Source organism: Puma concolor, chromosome A1 (genome assembly GCF_028749965.1).
Source record: "Puma concolor isolate L17-30 chromosome A1, mPumCon1.1.hap2, whole genome shotgun sequence".
NCBI classification, from domain to species: Eukaryota; Metazoa; Chordata; class Mammalia; order Carnivora; family Felidae; genus Puma; species Puma concolor.
The window spans coordinates 123,412,781-123,437,406 of NC_141667.1; the positions used below are offsets into that span (position 1 = coordinate 123,412,781).

Here is a 24,626-nt window from a genome sequence, read left to right on the forward strand (position 1 = left end):
AAGGGTTTAGAGCAGAGCAACAGAAGGGAAGGCTGCCGGCCTCTGGGGGCCCAGTGTGGCAAAATACTGTTGGTCTCAGGTGATCTTGGGTATGTCAAGACTGACAGTTTCTCCTCTTTCCCCAAGCTTCGAGACACCAAGTCCACAGATCAGAAGATGACACTGTTGCACTTCTTGGCTGAGTTGTGCGAGAATGACCATCCTGATGTCCTCAAGTTTCCAGATGAGCTTGCCCATGTGGAGAAAGCCAGCCGAGGTGGGGCAGGTTGGGGCAAAACTAGAAGGCTATTTCAGGCCCCCAAAATCTTTGCATGGGGACGGAAGTAAGACACGGTCTAGATCTTATCTTAGATAGTTTTCAGTTCTGCCCATTTTAGGTGGGAATGGGAGAGGGTTTAGGCATGATGTCTAAGCCACGGGGAGAGGATTATCAGGCAGAGGGGAGGTCTCCGTGTATAGAAGTGGGAAGCACTCTTTCCTTTCCTAGGGAAATCCCAAATACTAAAAAACAACTGGAAGAAAGGTAGGTGTTTTTAGTCTAGGTCAGCAGTTATTTTTATTCAGAAAGTATGGACTAGATTGTCAAAAATCAGGCCTCATCATCCTGGAACTACACAAAGAAAAAGCAGCATTCGGTAGAAATGGGAACAGATTTTTGCCCTTCCTCTGTATTTCTGTGTATATCTCCTTCCCCTTCAACTGTGTGCCCTACAATAAATGAGACCAAGATCCCAGGGAATTTCATAGGTTCTTGTTAAATTAAATGAAACCTGTCTTCTCTTTGTGGAGGCTGGAGGTTCAGTTATCATGTAATTTATAGTTGAACTGGAAAGATGGAAACTGAAATGTGGGAAACAGCTAGACGAGAGAGCGTGAGAGCCAGGATAACTGGGTACAGCTGTATGGACAGAGCCTGGGCCCCAAAGACTGGAGGCTGAGGGTCTTGAGACTCATCATGAACTCTTTCTGTTTTTGTGTTTCCTTTAGTTTCTGCTGAAAACTTGCAAAAGAACCTAGATCAAATGAAGAAACAGATTTCTGATGTGGAACGTGATGTTCAGAATTTCCCAGCTGCCACAGATGAGAAAGACAAGTTTGTTGAAAAAATGACTATATCCTTTCTTAAAATGAGGGAGTTGCTTCTTAGGAAGGGAAGGAAAATGTCCAATGGGGGAACAGCCGGATAGATCTGGTGATAGACAATTTTTCCTTCTTGAAAAAAATTCTGTAAACAAAAAAACCCCATGCACATAAACGAAAATTCCTCCCTGACACCTTACCCTTTGCCCCATCTCCAGTACACACACACACACACACACACACACATGTATTCTCTTCTCCCTCCCCTTACCAAAGGTAACCACTACCACTGAACTTCTGATTTTTACCTCATGAATTTACTTTAAATCAAAACTGTGTTGTATTTCTTTTTGAATATAATATGTCTTAAGCCCAGGTTCCACAGCAATATATGGAGAACAGCCTCTTTTTTAATTGCCACCTCCTTTTTTGTAGGTGGACCATGGTTTATGGCTTGCCATTCCCCTATTTTCGATATTTAGGTTGCTTCTTGGTTTTGCTGTTATAAACAGTGCTATGCTGAACATCCTTGTGCATGCCAGCATGCATCTCTGAGTGTTCCTCGGGGCCAGAGAAGTGGATCTGCTTCTTGGTCTTGGTCCTTTACTTCCTGGCTGCACAGCTTTGTGAAGGACGCACAGGAACAGTATAACAAGTTGCGGATGATGCATTGTAACATGGAGACCCTCTATAAGGAGCTGGGAGAGTACTTCCTCTTTGACCCCAAGAAGGTGTCTGTGGAAGAATTCTTCATGGATCTGCACAACTTTAAGAATATGTTTGTGGTGAGCAAGGGCTATCTGCGGACTGAATCTTTTGTGGACATTTCTCACTTTCCACATTGGTTGGCTTCACATTGGTTAGTGTTGGGTGGGCATATGTGTAAGTGCATACATGCCCACGTGTTGTTGTTTTCCTCCACAGCAAGCAGTCAAGGAAAACCAGAAGCGGCGGGAGACAGAGGAAAAGATGCGGCGAGCGAAACTAGCCAAGGAGAAGGCAGAGAAGGAGCGGCTGGAGAAGCAGCAGAAGAGAGAGCAACTCATAGACATGAATGCAGGTAAGAAGTGGAGGAGAAGGGCTAATGGGTTGAAACAGGAACATTTGCAGGACTTCTCTGCCTAGAATGTAGAGGCCAGAGAGAACAGCTCATGTCTGAGCTCAGCTCCTGGCAAAAGATTGTTGGCAGTCTTCTACCTCCAAGAGCCTGATGCTGGACTTTCACCTCAGCTCCCCTGCATGCGCAATCCAGTTCTCCGAGCTCAAACCCTTCTCTCTCCTTTGCCAGTTTTCCCGCATTAGGTCTCATCTCCCTAGTGATCTAGGACTGCCGTAACACGTATTGTTCTGCCTGTCCGAATGTTCCGCTGGCCTGTTCTTTGTATCCTCTACTAAATCTTCTGTTCTTTTCCCCAGAATGTTTTCCCGGACCCACTCCCATCTCTTACTGGTGGCTTGCCCTCCCTTTGTGCTTATTTTCACTAAGGGCTGTGTCCTCAGTACTTCAGCAGAGTTGTCCACACTGTGCACACATAACTGCGTGTACCTATCAGATTATAAAGGGATTGCACTTGTGGAGAGGGGGCATGGGAGCTGGCCACTCTCTGTTTTCGTTAGCAGAATCTGTTTCACTACCAGAAGCATGTCTTTGTTGAAACATATGGCCTTAATTACTGGCCTTCTGTTTCCGGTCTCTGCTGCCTTCCTGCTGCTTATGCCCTGCCCCCACCTCTGTCAGCTCCTTCTGTGAGGAGAACTGTAGTATACATTGTGCACAGAATTTAGCTGATGCCACCCTTCTTGAACCTGAGGCACCACTAGCCATCTAAGTAAAGGGGTTCTTAGGGCCTCCAAGTCTGGCAAGAATCAAGTGCTTTGTTGAGCACAAGAGACCAGAGCTGCTCTAGCACCTCTTTCTCCCAAGGACTTTTCTTTGGCAGCTCCTGTTGTGATGAGGCCCGGGACCTTAAGGAGCAGAACAGCCTACACTTTTTTCTTTTCTTCCTATTTTTCTGGGAAGCATTTCCACAGTCCTTCCTATAGTTATATATATAAGCCACAACATTTTGTTCTGCAAATGCTGTTAAAGCCCACGCCAAGTATCTTTCACTTTCCCCCTTTCTCCCTTGGCGGCCAGGGTTTGTCCCTAGATGTAGGGAAAGGTGGAGTCCAGCTGACATGCAGGATGAAAGCTGCACCTACTCACCTGGCTGTGCAGCAAGACCTGGCCCTGGCCCGGGTCCCCAAGGCAATGCAGGAGGTTGGAAATGTAGGTCACCTGCACTGGTGATGTTCAGCCAGCAGGTGGCGCAGGGAGCAGTGAGCCCAGCCTTGTAGCTAACAAGCCCGCAGGCTCCTTGGGATTTCAGTTTCAGATTTCACCACCCTGAGCTGTTGCCATAGAAACAGAGCCTGGCTGGAACAAGAATTCGACATTAACTCTTTACATTCCAGCCAGGATGCTCTGCTTACATGCTGAGCTGGTTCTGGAAGATGCAGCCACAGAGGTCAGTACTTACTAGAAATTCAGTCTTGATCAGGGGTTTCTCCTTTTTCCTCAGCCCTGCTCTGAAACTGGAACCAGGCTCTCCCTGACATGTTTATGTGAACTGGAGTGAAACACTTTAGGATAAAGAGCAAGTGATAACATTCCATATTAATTTCATAATCCCAGTCTGTGTGCTTATTCTGGAATTAGTCTTGGGCATTTCTGCAATTCTCTGTGCTAGTCCTGGTTGGGATAGGAAGGAGGGTACGGCCAGGAAATACCCCAAGGTCTGCAGTGGTTAATAGGCAGCCAAACCTTTTGTTTTAACCATTTTCAAACAGATGCAAGTAAATATGGGCTGTGGGGTTGGGCCCTCTGTCTGCTCTCAGCCCTTAGCCACTGTGGGTGACAGGAAGCCAGTCAACAGTCCATACATTATGTGTGGGGCTCAATGCTGCATGCTGCTCAGGCTGAAAAGCATACATCTCCATCTTTGTTCATGACAGAGGGCGATGAGACAGGTGTGATGGACAGTCTTCTGGAAGCTCTGCAGTCAGGCGCAGCATTCCGACGGAAGAGAGGACCCCGTCAGGGTAAGTGAGCAGGGGAAGCCCAGCCTGGGCCTGGAAGGGGTGAGGCTGTTTGTCTTGGGCTGAAGAACGGGTAAAGATGCTCTGACAGTTTAGAAACTTCTTCACAGTAGGCCCTGCATCAAGAGTGGGTTGTCGAGGCCTCTTCCTCCCATATTAGAAAGCATTGACCTGAAGAACTAGGTCTCGTGGGACTGAAAGTGTACATTTGATGTAGGAAATACAAAGAAAAGTTAAGAGTCCTTACTCCACAAGCAGAAAAGACAGAGAAGGTTAGGCATCATTATCCTCACATGTAATAATAAAGAGCAGCAATCCATTGGAAGAACTGTCTCTGACAACTGCCTTTCCTTGGGTGAGTTAGCTTCCACTGCCTTTGTGTTCCCTATTTACTCCCCCACAACCCTCAGAAGATACAAGTGGATTAAGTTGAACCAGAGCCTCTAAGAAGAATTACGAGGATAGGAGGACAGATGATCCAGGCATTCGTATGGGGGAAGGATCGGTAGATAAGTTTCCTTGGAGGGAAGCGCACAGTGGCTAAGAGACTAGTCCACGAGAAGGTAGAGCCAACACTGTCCCTCATGCAGGGCTGACTTGCACCATTGGGTCTGGCGAAGGCCCTTTGGGACTAGGAGTGATGGCTTTTTTCCTAGGTTGAGGGTGGGAATAACAGAAAAGGCAGTCATCAAGGGTTTCTATTTTTGAGAGAGTTAAAGATGTGTTCCCTATTCCCTGGCTGGTATATTCTGTAGGTCTGTTTGAAAGCGCGTTAAGGTTATCGTAAGGAGGAGGTGTGCAGCTTGCTTTGGCCAGCGCTTAGCTGTTAACACAGAGGTATCTGTAGGGCTTAAAGTACCTATCATAGCTTGGAAAGGGGACCCTGGGATGAAGGGTATAGAGCATGCTAGCTGCCATAAACTTAGTGTCCTGGCCCAAAGGTTGCTGCCTATTTTTGCCCATACTCTGAATTCCCAAAGGGAAATTCCCTTCTGAGGGCTCTTCTGTACAACCTCTGAACCTTCCCTAAATAGGAGAATCCCTCATTTACAAGTCTTGGCATCCTTTGAGAAGAGGTTCTCTAGTGCAAGAATAGGTGATTATGATGGACTTAGAACTTCCTGGGTACGTTTAGTCTTACAGATCAGTGTTTGAGTAGAGAGCGCAGCTGGTAGTATTTATTTTGTTTAGTTTTTACAGGTTCTTGTGACATTGTTCTCTACTCACCATATAAGGTGATGTGGCCTTACATGAGGTATTTCTAGCCAAAAGAAAGTACATTGCATCTCACTGTTGACTCTCTCAGCTAAATGCCAACCTGCATCAGATTTTTGGTGGGGAATTCCCTTTTTAAGCCTCTTCCTCTGAAACTATACTAGAATGCCAGATGCTTCCTGTACACAGGCAGCCAGACATCAATGTCTTCCCTCTGTGGGGGAGGCCCCATTCTCTACTTCTTCCCAAGTAGGAAACCAGGACTCACAGGCAGAGGAAGCAGGGATTTTATTGGAACATAACCTTTCAGCAGAGGATCCAAATTAGTCAAAATGCTATTTTCCCAGGGTAAGAAGGAATAGGAGAATGATACTAGGAGATAGTGCAGCAGAGAACTACATGATTTTTAAATTGGTTCCATCCTGTAACCTAATCTTCCTGGGCTCTGGGTGTCTAGGAGAATCTCTTAGGGGAGACACTTTGACTTACTCTGGTATCCTGCTTAGTGCATTCATGTCCTCTAAAGTGATCTGGCCTCACACTAGCTGTAAAGGTTCTATCACAGTAGAGTGTGACCAGCATCAGACTAGGTAGAAATCAAAAGACCCAGAGTCAAGTAACTCTGATGCTATGTACCTTGGACAATTGTAGGCGATTCTGTTTCTTCTTGAGCTGGACTAAAATGGTCTCTTGGGTCCTTTCCAGCTTTAAAAATCCTGTTGTCATGGGACAAAAGAATAAGAGAAGACATAAAAGAGGCTGGACTCAGAAGGCCCCGTTCTCAAACTATAAAATAGGTCCTGGTGGCTACAGGTTTCCTTCAGTGGCTCCTGCACTTAGCTGGTCCATTCCTTGCTTGGCCTCCTCTATCCCTTGTGATCAATTGCTTTGAGCCAAAAAACTGAAGCCCTGTCAAGCAGATCTGCCTCACAGGCCTCCTCAGTCCCAGCTCTCCCAGCCTCAAAGACCCTGGCCTTTTCCTTAGTATTTAAAGGAATGTTTTAAAAAAAAAAATCTTCCCGTCTCTGGAGACCCGAGGGAGTGTATACTGAGTACAAAGTATACAAAGAACCATTGAGTTAGAAAAGGAGAGTTACTATCAGGGCCGGTTCATTAAAAGTGACATGTAAACTGCTGTGATCTGCAGGGTGTGGGAGAACAATGGTTTGAGTGTCAAAGGGAAGAATCCATGTGATTGTATTACAGCTACTATTTCAGGCTGACGATTGAGTCAGCGTGTGGTTTTAATGACTCAACTTTATCTCCATGTCTGAATTGTGGCCTCTTATATACAGGCCATCTGCCCACTGGGATAAAAATCAAGGAAGAAATTCATCTTTCTTTTCCTTTCCTTCCCTCTAAGCTCCACCTACACTAATAGAACCTTAGAGTCAGGAGAGCCTCTAAAGACCTTAGTGATTAGCATCTGACCTCCTCATAGATGAAAATAATTAAGACCCAGATAAGCTCTTCCTCTCCCAGATCTGAAGAGCTAGAGCTAGAACTGTAGCCCCCTTTTGTGATTCCAAGTCCAGGGCTATTTCCACTAAGCCTACTTGATGGACCGGAGAGGACAGTGACCCCTCTGTGTAGGCCAGAGTATTCTTTCATACCTTATGGCAGAGAGCACTGGACACGGTACCGTTGCTTCAGGGAGTTTTCTGATGTCTACCTGTCTATAGAAGGTTAAGAGTATTTCCTACATGACCACTTATTCTCCCTCTGCTTTTGTAAAAATAGGACAGGTATTATAATTAGGCAAGTTTTAGACAGTAATGAGTTCTTTTAGGACAGTAATGACTGTCTCATCTGTCCTAGTTTCCTCTCCCCCAAGGAAGCTTATTAACAAGAACACTTCCTCTTCAGTAGCAGTTTCTAGCCTGCATTTTATAAATGTAAATGTCTTTTTTCCAAATCATTGACCTTTTTCTAGTTATAATATGCTTGGTGGATTTTGCTGATGTTTTTATCTTAGCCCACCTGAACTTCTAGGAATCTGTCTTCAGAGACCTTTGACCCAAGTCTCAACATTGTTCCCTTTTCTCCACAGGCTGTGAGACTGTTCTATTTTGAGTTAATAATCCTCCTTGATCTAATATAGTCAAATTATGTATCTGCTTCTATGGCTACTTGTCAATAGTCTCAAGTACTCAAGGTAGGGAAAGGAGGGGAAAGCTCACTTTTTCTTAATTGTTCAAACTGTTGAGTATAATTGTGGCCCCGAAGACAGAGTGGAAGCCAGAATTCTTGAGTTCTGTTGATTCTCTTTCCAGTTGCAATAAGAGCTTTCTCATTTCTGAGAAAGGCCACATCCCTGTGTACTTACTTTCTAGGCTTAAAAGGGAAGTTTTGGGGGCACCTGGGTGGCTCAGTTGGTTAAGTGTCATACTTCAACTCAAGTCATGATCTCACGGTCCATGAGTTTGGGCCCCATGTCGGGCTCTGTGCTAACAGCTCAGCCTGGAGCCTGCTTCGGATTCTGTCTCCCTCTCTGCCCCTCACCCGCTCATGTGCGCTCTCTCTCTCTCAAAAACAAACACTAAAAAAAAACATTTTTTAAGGGAAGCTTTGGTCTTCCCCCCACCTACCATCCACTCTTAGTTTTTGTGAAACCTGTAAAGCATCAGAATCTTTTGGAATCTAGAAAACCTAGAAACACTGCTTGATTAGGTACAACTGGTATCAACTTAGTTTAGAGGAAGAAACCAGACTTTTCCCATGTTGCCCAGGACAGGTCTCCCTGAAGACCCAGTATTCTTTTCCCTCTGGGGTCTGGAGTCAAATTACTTCAACACAAATGCATTTCTTTAGTCACACACAAATAGTTGGCCATATTTTCTCAACTGCTAGAGGATAAATACACAGGCACACTTGAGTGACATCAAGCCATTGCCTTTCTGGACATGAGAAGTAGGGTCCTAGAGAAGGGAGTAAATTTAGAGAAGAGCAGAAACTAAGTGGGGCTGAGGCTAAGAAGATCTAAGTACATACATGTAGACTTCCCTAGTCACACTGTCCCCACCCCAGTCACTGAGGCGGTAGCACATGTTTATAGTCAAAGTAGTGGCCTGTGTGGAACACCTGGAGTATAGGTCACATACCTTCCACCTGGAACCAGAGGGTGAGCCCTTGTGCCTCTCAGTCAGGGCCTTCACTCTTCTTTCTCCTCTTGTTAGACAGTCCATTGTGCCCCTGGCAGGAGGAGTTGGAGGAGGAGGAGACCTATACACTGGTAACCTGTGGGCATGCAGTGTGCTCCTTGACTTAGGGGTGGCCTCTGTTGTGTGAACACAGCAGTGCTGGCTCTCTAGTGAAAGGGTGGGCCTTCCCCCTGTTTGGCTTCTGCGCTGCCTGAAGCTTTTTGCTGGTCCAAACAAGGCAAAGGTGTTATGGGCGCTTTGTTCACTGCTTCCTCTGGACCTCTTCATTCCTGCGCCTGTCCCAGAGCTGCCCCCATCATTTAGCAAGCGGTTCTTGCTTCTGTAAGGCTGAAGTACTGCTTTCTCCACTCATCTTTCCCATGACCCAGCAAAAGCTGGGTTTTTTTAGATATAAATCAAATGCTTAGAATTCACCCTTTTAAAGTCTACAATCCAGTCGTTTCAGTATATTTTTAAGTTTGTGTAACCACTAATTCCAAAACATTTTTACCTCCCCAGAAAGAACCCCCATCCCCACTGGCAGTCATTCCCCCAGCCCCTGGCAATCGTGAATCTACTTTGTGTCTCTCTGGATGTACCCATTCTAGACATTTCATAGAAATGGAATCATAGCACGTTTAGCCTTTGTGTCTGGCTTCTTTGACCCAGGCAGGCAGCTCTTTGTGTACATGTGGCCTTTCTGTGCTGTTTTGTAGGGCATGGGAAGAAGCAGAGAACATGAGATGGGCATGGTCCCAAGGAACTGCCTTTGTGTTGAATGAAGATACTGGGGCCATAAATCTGCATTCCATAAATTGTGACAGTCTTAGGGATGGCTCCCAGCAGTGAGAACAGAAACTCATGGCTTAATTGGATCTTCTCTTTCTAAGATTACAACTGGAGTGTCACCATCCCTTAACACATTGGAATGAGATTTCTTTGTAGGGGCCTGTCCTCACCATTCTTGACTGCAGCTCTGCCTTTGCTGACATACCTTTCATTACCCACTCACCCCCACCCCGACATACATACCTTGTAGGGCCCTTGGCATTTGTCTCCCAGCTGCTACTCCTGAAGAGGTGGGGAAGAGCTGGGCATGTGGGCATGGGGAGAGGGAAGGGGGGTAGGGGTACACATGGGAGTGTGACGTGCACTTGACGTCAGCGCATGGCTGCTGCTCCGCTTTGCAGGAGTTGCCCCCAGCAGCCTACTGAAGGCTGGACAGGCCTCCCCGGGTCTGACTTGAAATGGTTTTGGCCTAGGAGATTCCTGAAAACAGCCAAGAAAACAAAACTACTACTCTTTACTAAGCCTGAGTCTATTTAATTCCAACAACTCTATGATGAGAAAACAGATTTTGGGCACTTCATTCCTCTTTAAGTTTTACCTAACAAGCCTGAATCACATTTTTTTCTGTCTAGCTATATTCAAACCTGTGTACAGTTTTCACACAGGAAAGCCTGCACCACATGCTCTCTGCACCTAGGAAGTATATTCCACATGTGGTTAGGTCTCTGCCCCTCTTTCTTTCAAAGAAGGGCCTTCTGAACCAGACCGTGCAACCACATTTGCATGGCTTTGGGCGGAAATGTCTGCTACAGAGTTTGAAAGGGATTAGAAATTGGGCCTTCTGTGGACAAGCTCTCTCATGTCTTTTCTTTGCAGCCAACAGGAAGGCTGGGTGTGCAGTCACATCTCTGCTAGCCTCGGAGCTGACCAAGGATGATGCCATGACTACTGTTCCTCCTAAGGTCGCCAAGAACAATGAGGGAGTCCCCACAATCCTTGAAGAACCCAAGGAGCTGGTTGGCCGTGCAAGCTAAGCTGGGTCTTGTGGCCCCAGCAGCTTCCGTAGTGGAGCCCCAGACTGTCTTGCCCTGCAGCATGTGCCTAAAGGGTCACGGAAATATTCCTCTGGGGTGGCTGCTCCCACTACCTTGACCCTGTCTTACTCTCTGGCCTGCTGCTCTCTGTACATCACACACAGCTTCAGCTGCCTGGAGGCCAGCAGGAAAAGGCAGTGTGGGGAGGCCTGAGCGCAGCCCGCCCTGGCTGTTGTATTACCAAAGCAGGCTCCGTGTTTGCTGCCTTAACCCCAGCGGTCTTCTGTCACTCTGAGGCCTTGTCTCAGACCAGGCCCCACCTGCTTTCTCAACCCCTGCCTTTCCAGTAGGCTTCCACTTTGGTCAATCTTGCTGGGTTCGTGCTTTTCTTTTGTGGTTTCTCTAGCCCTGAGAACAGCATGGGGCTTGTGAACCTTTAGGCTGTATCCCTCCTTTCATCGCTGTCACCTCTGCTCTTCCCTCTCCCGGTTACTGTTATTTATTACTAGTGGTGTGACACTGGGAGCCATGCCCAGAGAAGTGGGGAGGCAAACCCCACCCTCCCCAAACCTTCCTGGGAAGGGCCTCCCAAAACAAAAAGGACCTGGACCACTTGATCTGTTCCACGATGGCCTAGGCCAGGGCCTGTGGGCAGGCAGGATATAGAGACATTGTGGGACCTGTCCCCAGCCTGCTGCCATGTTTTATGACCCTGCCTCTGTGAACCTTCTATACCTGCCCCAGGCTACTGAGCCATGGTCTCTCCTCACATCTTCCCCGGAGCTTTGGTGCATCTCCTCTGGAGTATGGACTTTATTGTGACCATCCCAACACCTCACCCTCTGTCTCCAAGGAAATGGGAGGTGGAGCCTCCTGGCTGAGAAATTGTTTTGCAAATGGATCTATTTTTATATGAGATTTTTTTTTTAAGAGAATAACTATCCCTTCCCCCTTTCCCCTCCATAATGTAAGAGACTTTGATGGCAGGTCCTGGTGCCCCTGGGGTTTCTCCCCACAGGCCTCAGTCCTGAACAACACCCTGGACCTCCACCTCCACCCTAAAGCCTTCTGGGCCCTTGAAGTCCAGTGCAGATTCTCTCTCCCATCATCTAGTTCTGGGGCAGGAGGAGCTCTTCTCTGGTAGAGGTGGACCAGGCCTCAGTGGTGGGAGCTCTGAGACCACAGAGTTTTTAATAAAAATTTAATATATTTATCAAGCCAAATGTGCAAATGCTAACTGGACACTGGGCAAGTGAGTAGTGTTGCCACACAGCGTCCCCCTGCTCCCTTATGAACAGTGGGCAGGCCAGACTGTTCAGAGGCCCTGGCTCCAGGAAGCTCAGATTCTCTGGCTCAGGGTGACACTTTGCCCTCCTTTGCTTTTAGCTTCCACCCCCAGGTAGGAGAGAGAATGACACTGCTCAGGCTTGACCCAGAATTAAAGTTGTTGGAGCAAAGGGGGGAACGCAGGAGACCTGAGGCTTCCTGCAGGGAGGCCTTCAGGCCAGGAACAAAGGTTCCGTTTGCTACAGCTGTCTGTGTGTGAAGGGGCAACAGCATCTCCTTTGAGTGGGGGGGAGGCTGCTCCCCTGGGTCCCCTCCTCTTCCCTGCTGACATCTGGGGCTTTGACCCTTTCTTTTTTAATCTACTTTTGCTAAGATGCATTTAATAAAAAATTTAAAAAGACAAAATGCAAACCTGTTTCCCTTGCCTCTTGGGCTTCTGGGATGTCATCACCTCCAGTTTGTTGGGTTTGTTTCCAACTGTTAATAAAGCATTGAAACAGTACTACCTTACCTCCTCCTTTGTGACTTTAAGCTATTTTCCAAATCCCTGGTTGATCTGACATTGTCAAAAAGCTTAAGGTGCGTAACATGTGCCAGACAGACACCATGCTTAGGCTTCTGCCCTTACATTTGCATCTTACAAAGGAATAGAGCCCCAGTTCTGTTTTGGCAGCCTGGTGGTTTGGAACCCTTTTCTTGAACTCAGTTCTAGTTCCCCACCTCCTAGCACCCCCACATGTCAAGAACTACTAGGTCCTGGCAGTACCTGTGTCTCTTCTGCTGAGGGAAGATTCTCCCATCTCCCCTCTTCATGTCTCCCTGCCCCCCCCCCCTTGGTGGCCACAGACCAACCACACTGCAGATTAGAGGAATTTATGTGGCGGAAGAGGGGGACAGAAACCTGAGCCTGCCAGCAGAGGTGAGAAGCCAGAGGTCATGCTCCAGGTGACTTGCAGCTCAGAGCCATACTTGAGCACGCTGTAACCTACACAAAGGAACCTTACAAGCTATGAACAGACCCAGAATAGACAATGAGGGGCTTGAAGAGGACCACAAACCCATTCTGGCAGGCTCTAGAACTGGAAATAAAAGCCTTTTAAATAGCGCTGGAGCCTGGGCCAGCTGCCTCCCCAGTATGGCTGGGGATGTGGGGGTAGGTTGCCTGCCTCCTCCCTCTCCCCCACCAGAAGCCACGCGTTTCTGTTTCAGAGCTTTACAGGCGCACATACCAATTAGGGGACCAACCACAGCTGCTCACACACACTGCCAATCTACTGCCGTGCCTGGAATAGAACCCAGGCAGCCAGCACCCCGCCCTCTGCAACCCAGCTCTCAGAAACAAAACCCCAATTCCATCTCAGAAACCGTCCACACCACCCTTCCTCCCACATAAGAAGGTCGCCTCCAGATGCTTAGTTGGAAGGCTTGGTTTCCGTGACAACCGACTTCAGGAGCTGGCAAAACACATGACCAGGCTCTGGGAGGATGCGCATAGGAAGCCCACAGACTGCCTCCTTCCACCCTGCAGTTAGGCATGCCTTCCCGGATCCGCCAGATAACTCCAGTGGGTCTCTGTTTGTCATTCCTCTGCGCCCTGTCTTCTCTCCTCTGTACTTCCTGCAGAGGACAACCTCCAATTCCCACTGTGTTCCAAGGAGGCAGACTGAGGAAGAGGGGAGGGGAGGAGGGCTGAGAAGTGAATGGAAAAACAAGGAGAGAGGGAGAAGAGGAACAAGGGAAGATAGTCTGGGTCTACCGACAATCTATCCTGTATACTCACTCTTCAATCCCCTTGACACAGGGCACCCCACACCATCCCCAGCAACAAAGTGATGAACCTTCTACTTTTCCTTGGCTCTGCCACAGAGAGTGGGAAGGTGGCTTCCAGATGGGTGAACCGAGGCCCAGGCTATATGTAGCCTGCCCTCTTGCGCCGTGTTCCCAAAGCCACTAGGCAGCCAGGGTGGAGGGGAGTGGTCAAAGGAGAATCCACCCTCCTAGGAAGGAGCCCACAAAGGTACTGTGGGGTGTTAATTTTAGCAGGGAAGAGGGGGAAACTAAGGAAATGTCCACCACCCAATTTCCAGCTCTGTAGCCATTGCCAACACAGTCCTCCCCCGCTCTGGAGTCTCCTCTTCTGCCGGGAAACTGGCGCTTAGAACCTTAAGGGAGAGAGAGCCACAAGCATACAATTGCACGCTCAACTGCACAGCGCCACGCAGCCCTCAGAGATCCCCCTCCTCAACAGACCCATAAAACGATTACACACAACGGTATACCGATCCACAAGTGCAATTACAGTCGATTGTATACTGTTAAATATGCACAACAGTATTGCAAGCACACACAGCCACATTTGACTGTCACACACAGACTCCAGGGCAGCGACACAAAACCAAGACGCAAATACAATAGCCTCGCGATCCCGCCCTTCTTCCGGCATACACCTCTTAGCACTTCATCCACACATGCTAGGAGCCTCCATCTCTTACACAGAACCGTTCAACCTTTCAGAAGAAACCTTTTAATTTTTTTTTCAAAGAAAAAAAGCCATATAAATATTAGAGTATAAAACTTGCGTGAGACACAGGAAGGGGAGTGGGTGGGGAGCTACATGACTATGCGAAGAGAAGCACTTATAGGAGTCAGTACAGGGGACGGGGTCGCCGCAGCGCATGGACACAGCACAAAACACAGCACGGGCCGCCGCAGGCGGATTCAACGACAGATGGCTGCGCGGAGCCCTCCGCCCACCCGCCATCACGGAAAAGCACACCGCACTACACTATTGGCTATTCTACACCAGCCGAAAGAGGGAGGGGGCTCTACACTACTGTAAGGGTTGGGGTGGGGTTCTTGCGCAGCCCCACTGGAGGTACGGGCCTGGGGGAGGGGGTGGGCAGAAGGGGATGGGCAGAGAAAGGTCTATGCACAAGGAGGCACTGGGGGACTTTAACCAGGCTCTGGCCACTAGGGAGCAGACTGGGGGGAGGCGGGCTGGGCACTGGCCTTCACGGAGAAGAAATGGCACCTGGCAAGATGAAGGAACAGAGGCTGGAGGAGTGCAGGGGCCCTGTGGAGAAGCCCGGATCCTAGGCTGAGACTTTCTGTCCACCTGGTCCCTGCTGTAGCTCCATGCCTCCCCAACCCAGGGACCAAGAACCGCCTAGCTGGCCCTGCCTCACTGTTAGGGCCACACTGATTCTTCTACCTGTGGCACCTCTGGAGTACCCAGCACCCACAGAGGGCCCTCTGACCTCTCCAGGGGACCTGGTCCCAAACGTCCTTAGACCTTCCTTTGACTATAATGCCAGTTTAAATCCATTGGTGCTAACAGCTCAGCCCAAAGCTCACTGCCTGAGGTGAGTGAGCAAGCCTTGAATGTGGTAAACGAGAGTCCAGCCTGGTACTTGGTTTATGGCTGGAATTGGGGATCTGGCCAGTACCCTGGGGACACAGAGCCTTCTGCAAGATCCTGATAACTGGCAAGTCAAGCTTTGTCCATCCCCTATATCCACACCCTTCCCTTCTTTATCTTACCACCCCATACTGTCTTGGAACATGCAATGAAGTCTCTTGTTTGGAGAGGGGGAAGTCACGGCATGCAGTGGGAACATCAAACAATGAAAAACAGAACAAAAGACTGGTCCCAAGGGCGCTGGGAAGAGGCACGGTAGCAAAGTGCCCTCCCTAAATCCAGCAAGCGTCAGTACCATGGCAATGGTGACCATGTCTGCCAAAACTTGAGCTTGGTCTTGGGCTCTGGAAGATGAAGGGACGGGCACCAAACCATGCTTTGGGGGCAGTCTGAGAACTGGAGAGGCCAAGAGGTTATGACGCCCTTCCAACCCTTCAGAACTACGAGCCTTTTTAGGTCACCAGGTACCTCAACACCCCCACCACCTTATTCAAGAAAGAGGAGCTGCTGAGGGGGTGGGGTGACAGGAGCGAGGCAGGGAACTGTGGATGGGCCTGATTGAATTTGGAAGATGGCAAAGTTCAGCTGTAACTAAAGGGGGTGTGATAAATGGTGTCTACACTAACCCCACTACCCCCATGGGCACAGCAATTGACTGGATGGGGGTTCCCAGCAGAACTCCCTTTTGCATATTCAATCCCTTGGGGGCAGAGAGGGGGGTGTTGACTGGGCACTTGTTTCTGTTTCTCAAAGGGAGCATGGCCTGGACCCCTACCAGTATCTGGGGGTGAGCCCTGAAAATATGAGGCCTGGGTACAGATACGGAGAGAGGCTGGGCTGGTTGGGGAGGGAAGTTGCCCCGTGGCTCTTGGCCTGGCCTCCACGTTACTTCTTCTCTTTTTTGCCTGACTTCTTCTTGTTGCCATTGCCACCGGTGGGGGCCTTGCCATCTCGCTTGCCAGCCGCGTTGGTCAGTGTGGCGTTACTGCCGGGGATGTAGACGTTCTGGCGGTAGTCCGGCACGTGCTGCAGGGTAAACTGGGGCCCGTAGCGGGCACTCAGGCCCATGGTGCCAGCGCCCCCTCCCAGGGTGGAGCCCCCATCAGCAGCTTCTGCAAGAGAGAGAGGAAGGTGAAGAGCTAAACTCTGGGTCCCTCTTTTATAGCACAACCAGTTAATGGGCAGAGCGCCCAGCCCTGACCACAATGAGCCCTGGGAATATCCTCTCTATCAAAGGGGGATAAACACCTTTTGATAAATACCCTCTAACAAAGAGGCAGAGGTAAGTGGCTCTGGAGTGAGACCAGCTGGGTTTGATTCCCAGCTCTTTTACCTACTAACCAATTGGGGGCAATCCCTAGGTCTCCTGATCTATGAAAAGGGGTAAAAATAACAACTACCTCTTCTGGTTTGGGTGAAGACTAACCAAGATTATGTAGGGCCTAAAACATGCTGTTATTTTTCAGGGCATAAATAAAAGCTCTCCAGTCCTTGCCCTAACCCTTCTCACGGGAGCCTCTCTGGTCTCCACACTAGACTGTGGTCTCCTGGAGGGCTGCAACTAGGGCCTGTGTGTCCTCCTATCCTTCACCAGCCGGTGCCCACAGAGTGGGGGCACTCAGCAGTTCTGTTGTTAGCAGGGGGTCAGGGGGTTTTGCAGGTATTCATTTCATAACAGCGACAGGAGTTGACTAGTGTCAACTATTCTGTGCCAAGTACTCTGCTAGATACTGCACGTGCATGATGGCTTTCACCTCAGTGAGACAACCCAGTGAGGTACGGTATTTATCCTTACTTTATATATGAGGAAAGCAAGGCCCAGAGAAGGTAAAAGACTAACTCAAAGCCACAGCAGCCATCACAGGTTAAAGCAGGGGTGGCTAAGTGTATCTCAGCATATACTGTAGAGAGAGTCACCACTACCACCATCAGGTTGGATCTTATCACTCTGAGGATAAAGGAGGAGGACAGAAGACAAAATGAGCCATGTTCTAGGAGGCTAAAAAGATGATTCCGGGACCAGATATCTACTATTTCTCTTTTGGATTTCAAATTTTTATTTAAATTCTTGTTAGTTAACATATATGGTAACATTAGTTTCAGGTGTAGAATTTAGGGATTCATCACTGACCTATAACACCCAGTGGTCATCACAAGTATCCTCCTTAATACCCATCACCCACTTGGCCCATTCTCTGCGACCAGGTATCTTAGGTACAAGGTAGACAGAGGTTCACAGTATCAGAGCTATGGAACATCAGAGAACACCCCAAGCCCAACTTCCTACTGTATACAAGAAGAAACGGGGTCTAGAGAAGTATTCTGGCTCTAGCTTAGCATCACCCTGAGAGCTTGTTAGAAATGGAGACTTGGAATCTGCATTTTAACAAGATTTCCAAGTGATTTTTAGGCACACTGAAGGTAGAAAAGCACAGGATCACTTATCCCATTGGGTTTTTGTGAGGCTCAAATGAGACAGTGCTTCATGACTCCACAGGCACTTGGTAAGGGCTCACTCAGTGTTGGGTGCAGCGCTCACATCATCACCACCGTATAGTGTGTGTTGTTACTTCTACTCTACATGCTCCCTGGGTGCAGCAAGGAAAACCAGGAATTCCCCCGACTCAGCCTGAGTTCCCAAGGGCTCCTGCTGGAGTCCTCTGGCAGTGGGAGGGTTAAAGCCCCTGGAATTCCCAGCCAAGACCCAGCCCAGCAGACAAGAGTTCTCCTCCCAGCCTCCCTTTACTCTAAGCTAGACCCTGGGAGTGGGTAGAGAGGGTGACTAAAGCCGGAGAGGCTGACTAATCCTGGGACACTAACCAGGGATTGAGAAATAGACAGGAACTATTTTAAAAACCAGCACAAGAGGGGGAAGGGCACAGGAGAAGGGAACAGATAGAAAAGCCTTGGGTCTTTCTGCCTCCTCACTCCAATGCTCGGGTTTCTACAATCTCCATTTCAAGTCCCAAATCCCGGGATTTGAGGGCTTTGGGGGGTGTGTGAAAGGCTGGGTGGGAGGGAGCAGCTGCCCACTTCCTTCTCTCTTTCCCCAGACTGCTCCCCTCCCCCAGCCCTTTCATTCCATTGACTTTTTCAACGTTTTCCCTAATTAACTCCAGGATGGAGCCAAGCTCACCCTCCCCTTCAGCATACCCTCTCTTCCAGCCTGGGAATGAAGGGGTGGGGGAAGGGGCCTAGATTCTGCTTCAAAGAGCTAGGATTCCAGAGTGATTTAGGGGCTAAAGGGGAGACTTCAGAGGCGCCAGAGAGGGAGAAAGAGGGGGACACACACATACATACATACACATAACACACACACACACACGCACGCACACGCATGTGTGTGCACGCAGAAATGGGGAGAACCAGGGAGAAGGGAGGTAGAAACAGAAGGGCACAAAGGGCTTGACTTGGTAACTGGAGGCAAAGCCCACCCACATCCCACCAGCATCCCAGATCTCTAAGGAGCACCCCAAGGAGGTGGAAATGACAAAGCCAGTTCTTGCCACCTCCCACCAGAAGCACAGGCCTGATGCTGGCCCAGGCTCTGTGGGGGACTTTGAGGTTGGGCTGGACCAGGAGAGAGAAGGTGTGCAAATCCAGGGCCTAACAGAAAAAGGCTGACACTAGAGTTCCTTCTGTTTAGCGCTGTCACTAAGAAAGCCGGGTGACCCTGGCAGAGGCCCTGCACAACTCAGGCCTCCATTTCCCCATGTGTAAGTCTGAGGGGGGAGATGGTGGATTGCAGCCTCTGACCTTCTGTAGAATCAATTCTTCATCGGTCCCTCCTTCTACCTCCCCCCAGCACACAGTGAGCAGGGACCAAGATCTTTTCCATTCTATAGAGAAACATTCTTTAAAAAGCAGCCAGAAAGGGGTGACTGGCTGGCTGGCTCAGTCAATAGAGCATGAAACTCTTGATCTCAGGGTTATGAGTCCGAGCCCCACGTTGGGTGTAGAGATTACTTAAAAATAAAATCTGGAACACCTGAGGGTGGCTCAGCTGAACTCTTAATTTCACCTTAGGTCAAGATCTCACGGTTTGTGGAATAAAGCCCCATGTGGGGCTCTGTGCTGACAGTGTGGAGCCTGCTGGGGATTCTCTCTCTCTCCCTCTTTCCCTTTCTCTCTGCCTCTCCCCTACTCATGCTCTCTCTCAAAATAAATAAATATTTAAAAAACAAAAATAATAAAAATTAAAAATTAAAAAATTAAATCTTAGGAAAAAAAAAAAGGCATTAAGAAAGAACCTAGGCAAACTCTGGCCTAAAGGGCAAAGGTCACTGGCCTCCTCTCCAGCTCCTGGCCTCACAGCCTCCCTTCCCACCCCAGCTCAGGGCTGAGATAGCACCTCCAGACAGGGAGGCCTGGTCAAGCTAATCCAGAGTCAGTTGAACCGCAAATCAGAACCTCCTTGAGAACACACTTCCCCCAAGTGTTTATTTAAAGTGCCTCCCAAGTGTACTTACTTTCCTTCTTACTTACTTCCCCTCAGCAGCCCCTTAGCCAGGCTGGGCTGGACTCCAGGAACCTCTCTGGCTTCAGGGCAGAGAAGCGGGTGTGAAAGTGGGAGTAGAGCCTGACCCTGCCACTTCAACCCTCTGGATCCATTCCCCAAGGCCCTAGCCTACACTCAGGTCAGATGCTGTGTGGGCCAGAGGGGTGGAGCCCTGACAAAGGAGGGGACCCTGGGGGGTTTTAGGCCATAAATACTGATTCCATTTCTGTTTCTTAAATCTGGATTTAGGCCAAAAGCCTCCTTCCTGCATGTAATGCTAAAACCCACAACAGTTAAATATACCTGTCTGTCTACTTCCCTCAAGAACCTGACTTGGTATCTCCTAGAGCCACCCACCTGCCTCTTTCATACTCAGTATCTGGCCCCTCCAGAAGTACAATCCCCTGCCCACCCCAGACCTGGGCCAGTTCTGTCCCGGAAGGCGTGCTGCCCTCTTCACTTTCCCCTTCCTCTCCCCCTTCACGTGAACTACCACGGGCCTGGCTTCACTTAACCTCACAGACATCTGGGAGAGGCATGCCAAATTTAACAAATAAAATGCAGAATACTCCCAATTAAATCTGAACTTGAGATAAACAATGAGCAGATTTTTTTCTTTTTTAATATAGTATGTCCCAATACTCATGTTTGGGACCTACTTATGCTAAAATATTATTTGTTGTTCACATGAAGTTAAAATTAACCAAGCTTCCTGTGTTTTATCTGGCACCTCTAGTCTGGGAGAATAACGCAAGACAGTAAGAGGAGGTTAGCCTGTACACCTATTCAGCTAAAAGGGAAATGTAGGCTGCATCTAAAGGCAGACATGGTCGCTGCAAAAGCAAAGGCGTGAACTTGAGAGTCAGACTGGGTTAGAATCCCCAATCTGCATCTCAAAATGGGGACCTTGGAGCAAGGGATTTCTCAGTTTTCTCATCTGTCAGATGTAAGTAATCACAGACCTGCTTTGCAGAGCTGGTTAAGAGGATGAATTGATGTGAGGCCTAGCATGCACCCAGGACAGAACATAGGTATGATTTGAAAATTATTGTTCTGATTTTACTGGGTTCTCTCCCAGCCCTCCACACGTGCTGCAGGCCAGACAGAGGATTTCACTGCACTAAGTAAGCCCAGGGTCTAACGCCCTGACAGCCTTCATAGGAAGCCCAAGATGTGCTGCTCCTAAAACTAGTCCTTATGAACAGGCATTATTCTCAATCTGCCTTTTATGGGTCAAACAAGATAAGAGGTAATCAATTTTGGCCACTACCTATTGTGCCTTACTCTGTCATCCCCATGCTAAGGCCTTGCATTGGGCCCTCACAATACCAGCAAGATCTGTTCTAGTTCTCATGTGATAGTCACTGAAAGTGAAGCCCAGAGGGGCTTAGCACCTTCCTTGAGGACTCATGGCTAAGTGTGGGTGCTGAGATTTGAATCCAGGTTGGTCTGCCTCCAAAGCTTGTGCTCTTAAGTACTAACATCATTCTGTTTTTCTGTTTGCCCTACTCAGGACCCTTCTGACTGTTCAGGGACAAAAACCACTGGCTGAATCTCTGTTGCATGTGAAGTTCTGTTAGCCTTCTAGGAATATCAAAATCCTGCTCTGGAGGTGGGGCAACAACAAAGGGAAGGGGTCTCACATATCCAAATGTGTTCTCTGTGCTGGGAGTATCCACACCCACAACCATGGAGGGAAGGGCCTGTACGTCACAGGTCCAGAACTTTGTGCTTTGTGTTATCATCTCATTTAATCCTCACAACAACCCTTTGAGGCCACTGTCTCCATTTTCTTGGCTTAAGAAGCTGAGATTTATCGAGATTAAGCAAAATGATCAAATTCACAAAGATAATAAATGACAGAAGTAGGATCCGACCCATGTGGTCCCATTCTGGAGCTGGACTCTTAACGTCACTCCCTCTATTCCCTCAATAAATCTTTCCTTTCTCACTCTTTTCTAGGCATCCCAGGAAGTCTTAACCTGTTTCTCAACCTGGGTTTTTGTCCAGGAATTATGAGTCCTCTCAGGGACTCCGAGAAAGATCCAGAGAAACCATGCAGGTTGATAGCCAGTCTTAAGGCAGATGGCTGTGGGATTCCCCCCAGAACCCCAGGTCCCCCATCCCCACACACACAGTGGCACAACTTACCACTGGCAGAGGCCAAGATCATGGCTTGAAGCATCTCTGTGTCAAACTGGTTGTTGGGCCAAGTGCCGGTTTCATCGCCATTTTGGGAGCTGAGGAGAGAGTGGGATGGTGAATACAGTCTCCCAGGCCAGCCTAGCTCACGCCTCTCCCGTCCTCTCCTAGAGCTCCCAGATCTAGTAACCTATATCTCCATCCCATGCCCAAAGATGGCCTGTAGGATTATAACATATAATGTTTGCAAATACTTTGAAAAAATCCCTTTGCCTAGCATACTTGCTTGCCTTGCACCATCTATAGAAATCAAACCTTTTCTGAGGCACTTCCCTAATTCCTCAAGCTCCCTCTCACAGCAAATCTGGTGTTCCCTAGACTGCCAGTTCCCAACTTCTACCTTGCTAAGATGAATAAAATTTGTCAGAGGGATTTCTAAGCAACTCCCCCCAGCCCAGCCCAGGTGCCTCCCCCAGGCAGCTCAGGTCGCATGGCTCCTGCTGCTATACCTGTCTACACTGTCTGTAGAAGAAGGTGTCTGCACCCCTCCTGCTGAAGCACCTAATTAAAACCTTTGGACACTCTAAGCATTGAGAAAAACACGAAGTGATTGATGATTGTTAAAAACACTAACTTATAAATGACCTGAAGAAATTGCAGCTCAACTCAGATTTTTCCCACAGTGAGTATTTCCATGTTTTTTGGAATTCTGAAATATCATATTATTTCTGTTTTTGAGGGAAGCAAGAGCCACCCTGACACACACACCATTAGGTGACCCTTGGCACCACCTGGAACACCAAAGTTCCTCAATAAGTATTTCTTGCTTGAATGAATGGGGGGGAAAACGCACGAAGAGAGTGAGGTTACCATAGGGAAGGATCTGGCACCAGGGTAAGGGCTGCAGGGCAGGCCTTGGAAGCATGAGAGGGAGACAGAGCAAGAGCATGATCATGTTGGTGTATTCTGTCATGGTGGGTGAGCACAGCCAAGAAATGCTTTACAATTTTTCCAAGTTCTGTCCCTGCTTACGGTTTCCCCTGATCTGGGATTCTCCATCCTCAGGTAGGTGGACTTAGTCTAAGGCTTGGCCAGAGTGCAGCTGCTCTATGTGTCCTCTATACCCTCACATCAGACAGTTAGGGTTGAAGGGAAAGTAGGAGCCTCATTTCTCTCTCAGAGTGACAACAGGTGGAATTCTGTGTCCATTTATTCAACCAACATTTACTGACCAATTACTGTGTGCCAGACACTGGGCAAGATACTGGGGTTATAGTTGTGAACATGACTGACATAGTCTCTGTGATGCTCATGGTCTATATACTGAGAGGCTGACATTAAATAATCACACAATTATTTAATGGTAACTGTGACAAGTGCCATGGGGGCAAAGAGCAGGGTGTATAAGGGAGTCTTGATTTAGTATGGGCTAGGGAGCTCAATCAGTCCAAGCTTCCCTGAGGAAAAGGGAAATTAGAAGACAGGGAATTCACATCTGAATAAATTTCCAGGTAATCTGTAGGACAATTCCATCTAAACAAAGGTAGGAGGAATGACAGAAAATCACCACCTCGTAACCACCAATCACTGGTGAATATTAAAACTGAAAGGTTGCTGCACAGTCTCAAATATCACGCACAGAGTACTTATTAATCACAAATATTTTAAAATATATTTGTAATGGAGAGATCTGAAGATACCACTTTAACTAAGTGAACAAAGTGAGTATCCCTGATAGCTGAACAAAATGACATGAAATGATTCCTGACGTAATGGAGGTGTACAATGTCACCCAGTCAGTATTCCTACCAAAATGGTTGTTAACCTGATTTCACTGTGAGAAAATGATAAGCAAATCCAGATCATGGGACATTTTATTTATTTGTGTTTATTTTTGAGACAGAGGGAGAGAGGGACAGATAGATAGAGGGGGACAGAGGATTCAAAGCGGGTTTGGTGCTGACACCATGAGTTCATGACCTGAGTTGAAGTCAGATGCTAAACCAGCTGAGCTACCCAGGAGCCCCAGATTGTGGGACATTTTAAAAGACAACTGGCTTGGACTCTAAAAAATGTCCATGTCATTAAAACAGACAGACAAAAAAGTAAGGAGACTGTTCTACATTAAAGGAGACGAAAGCAATAGGGCAAGCAAAGGTAATTCATGCTCCTTGATTGAATCCCAAATTGAAAAAAAAAAAAAAAAAACAAAAAAAAAAACATCAGGGGTGCCTGACTGGCTCAGTTGGTAGACCATGCAACTCTTGATATTAGGATCATGAGTTCAAGCCCCACATTGGGTATAGAGCTTGCTTTAAAAAAAAAAAATACCAAACAAATTAAAAGGACATTTGGAGAACACTTATTAAAATCTGCCAGTGGACTACATGTTATTACACTACTGTTAAATTTCCCAAACGTGATCATTCTTGTATGGTTTGTATGAGAATGTTACTGTTATTAGGAGGTGTATACTAAAGTTTTTCAAACACTACAATGTCTGCAACTCTCATATATTCAGAAAAAAAAAGTGTAGTATGTGTGTGGAAAGAGAGAGAGAGAGAGAGAAAAAATGCAAAATACAAACAACTGATTAATCTAGGTAAAAACAGTGTGTCTGAGTTCATCACACTATTTCGACAAGTGAACTTTTTGACAAGCTTGAAACATCTCAAAGTAAAATGTTGAGAAGTAAAATGAAGTATCTAGGAGAAAGTAGTGTTGTGGGAGAGAGCTTTCCAGGCAGAGTGAGGAACGTGCCCCAGGCCTCTGAGGCTGGGAAATGCTTGGCCAGTTCAGTGGACTAAGGGCAGCCAGTGTGGCTATCCCAAGGGGAGATGGTGTCAGGGGCTGAGGTTGTAAAATGGACACTAAAAACTTTGGTCTCATTCTAAGAGCTCTGAGAAGTCACTGAGGTGTTTAAAGGGAGGGGGGTGTCATGATTG

General features: G+C 47.9%; 2 protein-coding genes across 26 annotated transcripts in view; one reads left to right on the forward strand and one right to left on the reverse strand.

Moving 5' to 3' along the window:
- Window positions 1-12,125, forward strand: part of DIAPH1 (diaphanous related formin 1) — a 105,675-nt gene extending 93,550 nt beyond the window's left edge. For 2 of the 3 annotated variants that reach the window (XM_086702071.1, XM_086702079.1), the window contains 6 exons: window positions 127-256; window positions 988-1,112; window positions 1,701-1,865; window positions 2,005-2,140; window positions 4,075-4,161; window positions 10,179-12,125. In XM_086702071.1, coding sequence (XP_086558197.1) covers window positions 127-256; window positions 988-1,112; window positions 1,701-1,865; window positions 2,005-2,140; window positions 4,075-4,161; window positions 10,179-10,336 — 801 coding nt within the window. In that variant the 3' untranslated portion in view covers window positions 10,337-12,125. Of the gene's footprint in view, window positions 1-126; window positions 257-987; window positions 1,113-1,700; window positions 1,866-2,004; window positions 2,141-4,074; window positions 4,162-8,549; window positions 8,606-10,178 lie in introns of all 3 variants that reach the window. The other variant, XM_086702087.1, reaches the window with a different exon arrangement.
- Window positions 12,126-14,131: 2,006 nt separating this feature from the next.
- LOC112861239 (protocadherin gamma-C4) overlaps window positions 14,132-24,626 on the reverse strand; it is a 173,713-nt gene continuing 163,218 nt past the window's right edge. For all 23 annotated transcript variants that reach the window (XM_086701945.1, XM_086701937.1, XM_086701850.1 and 20 more), the window contains 2 exons: window positions 21,691-21,779; window positions 14,132-16,153 (listed from right to left, as the gene is read on the reverse strand). In XM_086701945.1, coding sequence (XP_086558071.1) covers window positions 15,927-16,153; window positions 21,691-21,779 — 316 coding nt within the window. In that variant the 3' untranslated portion in view covers window positions 14,132-15,926. The remainder of the gene's footprint in view (window positions 16,154-21,690; window positions 21,780-24,626) is intronic.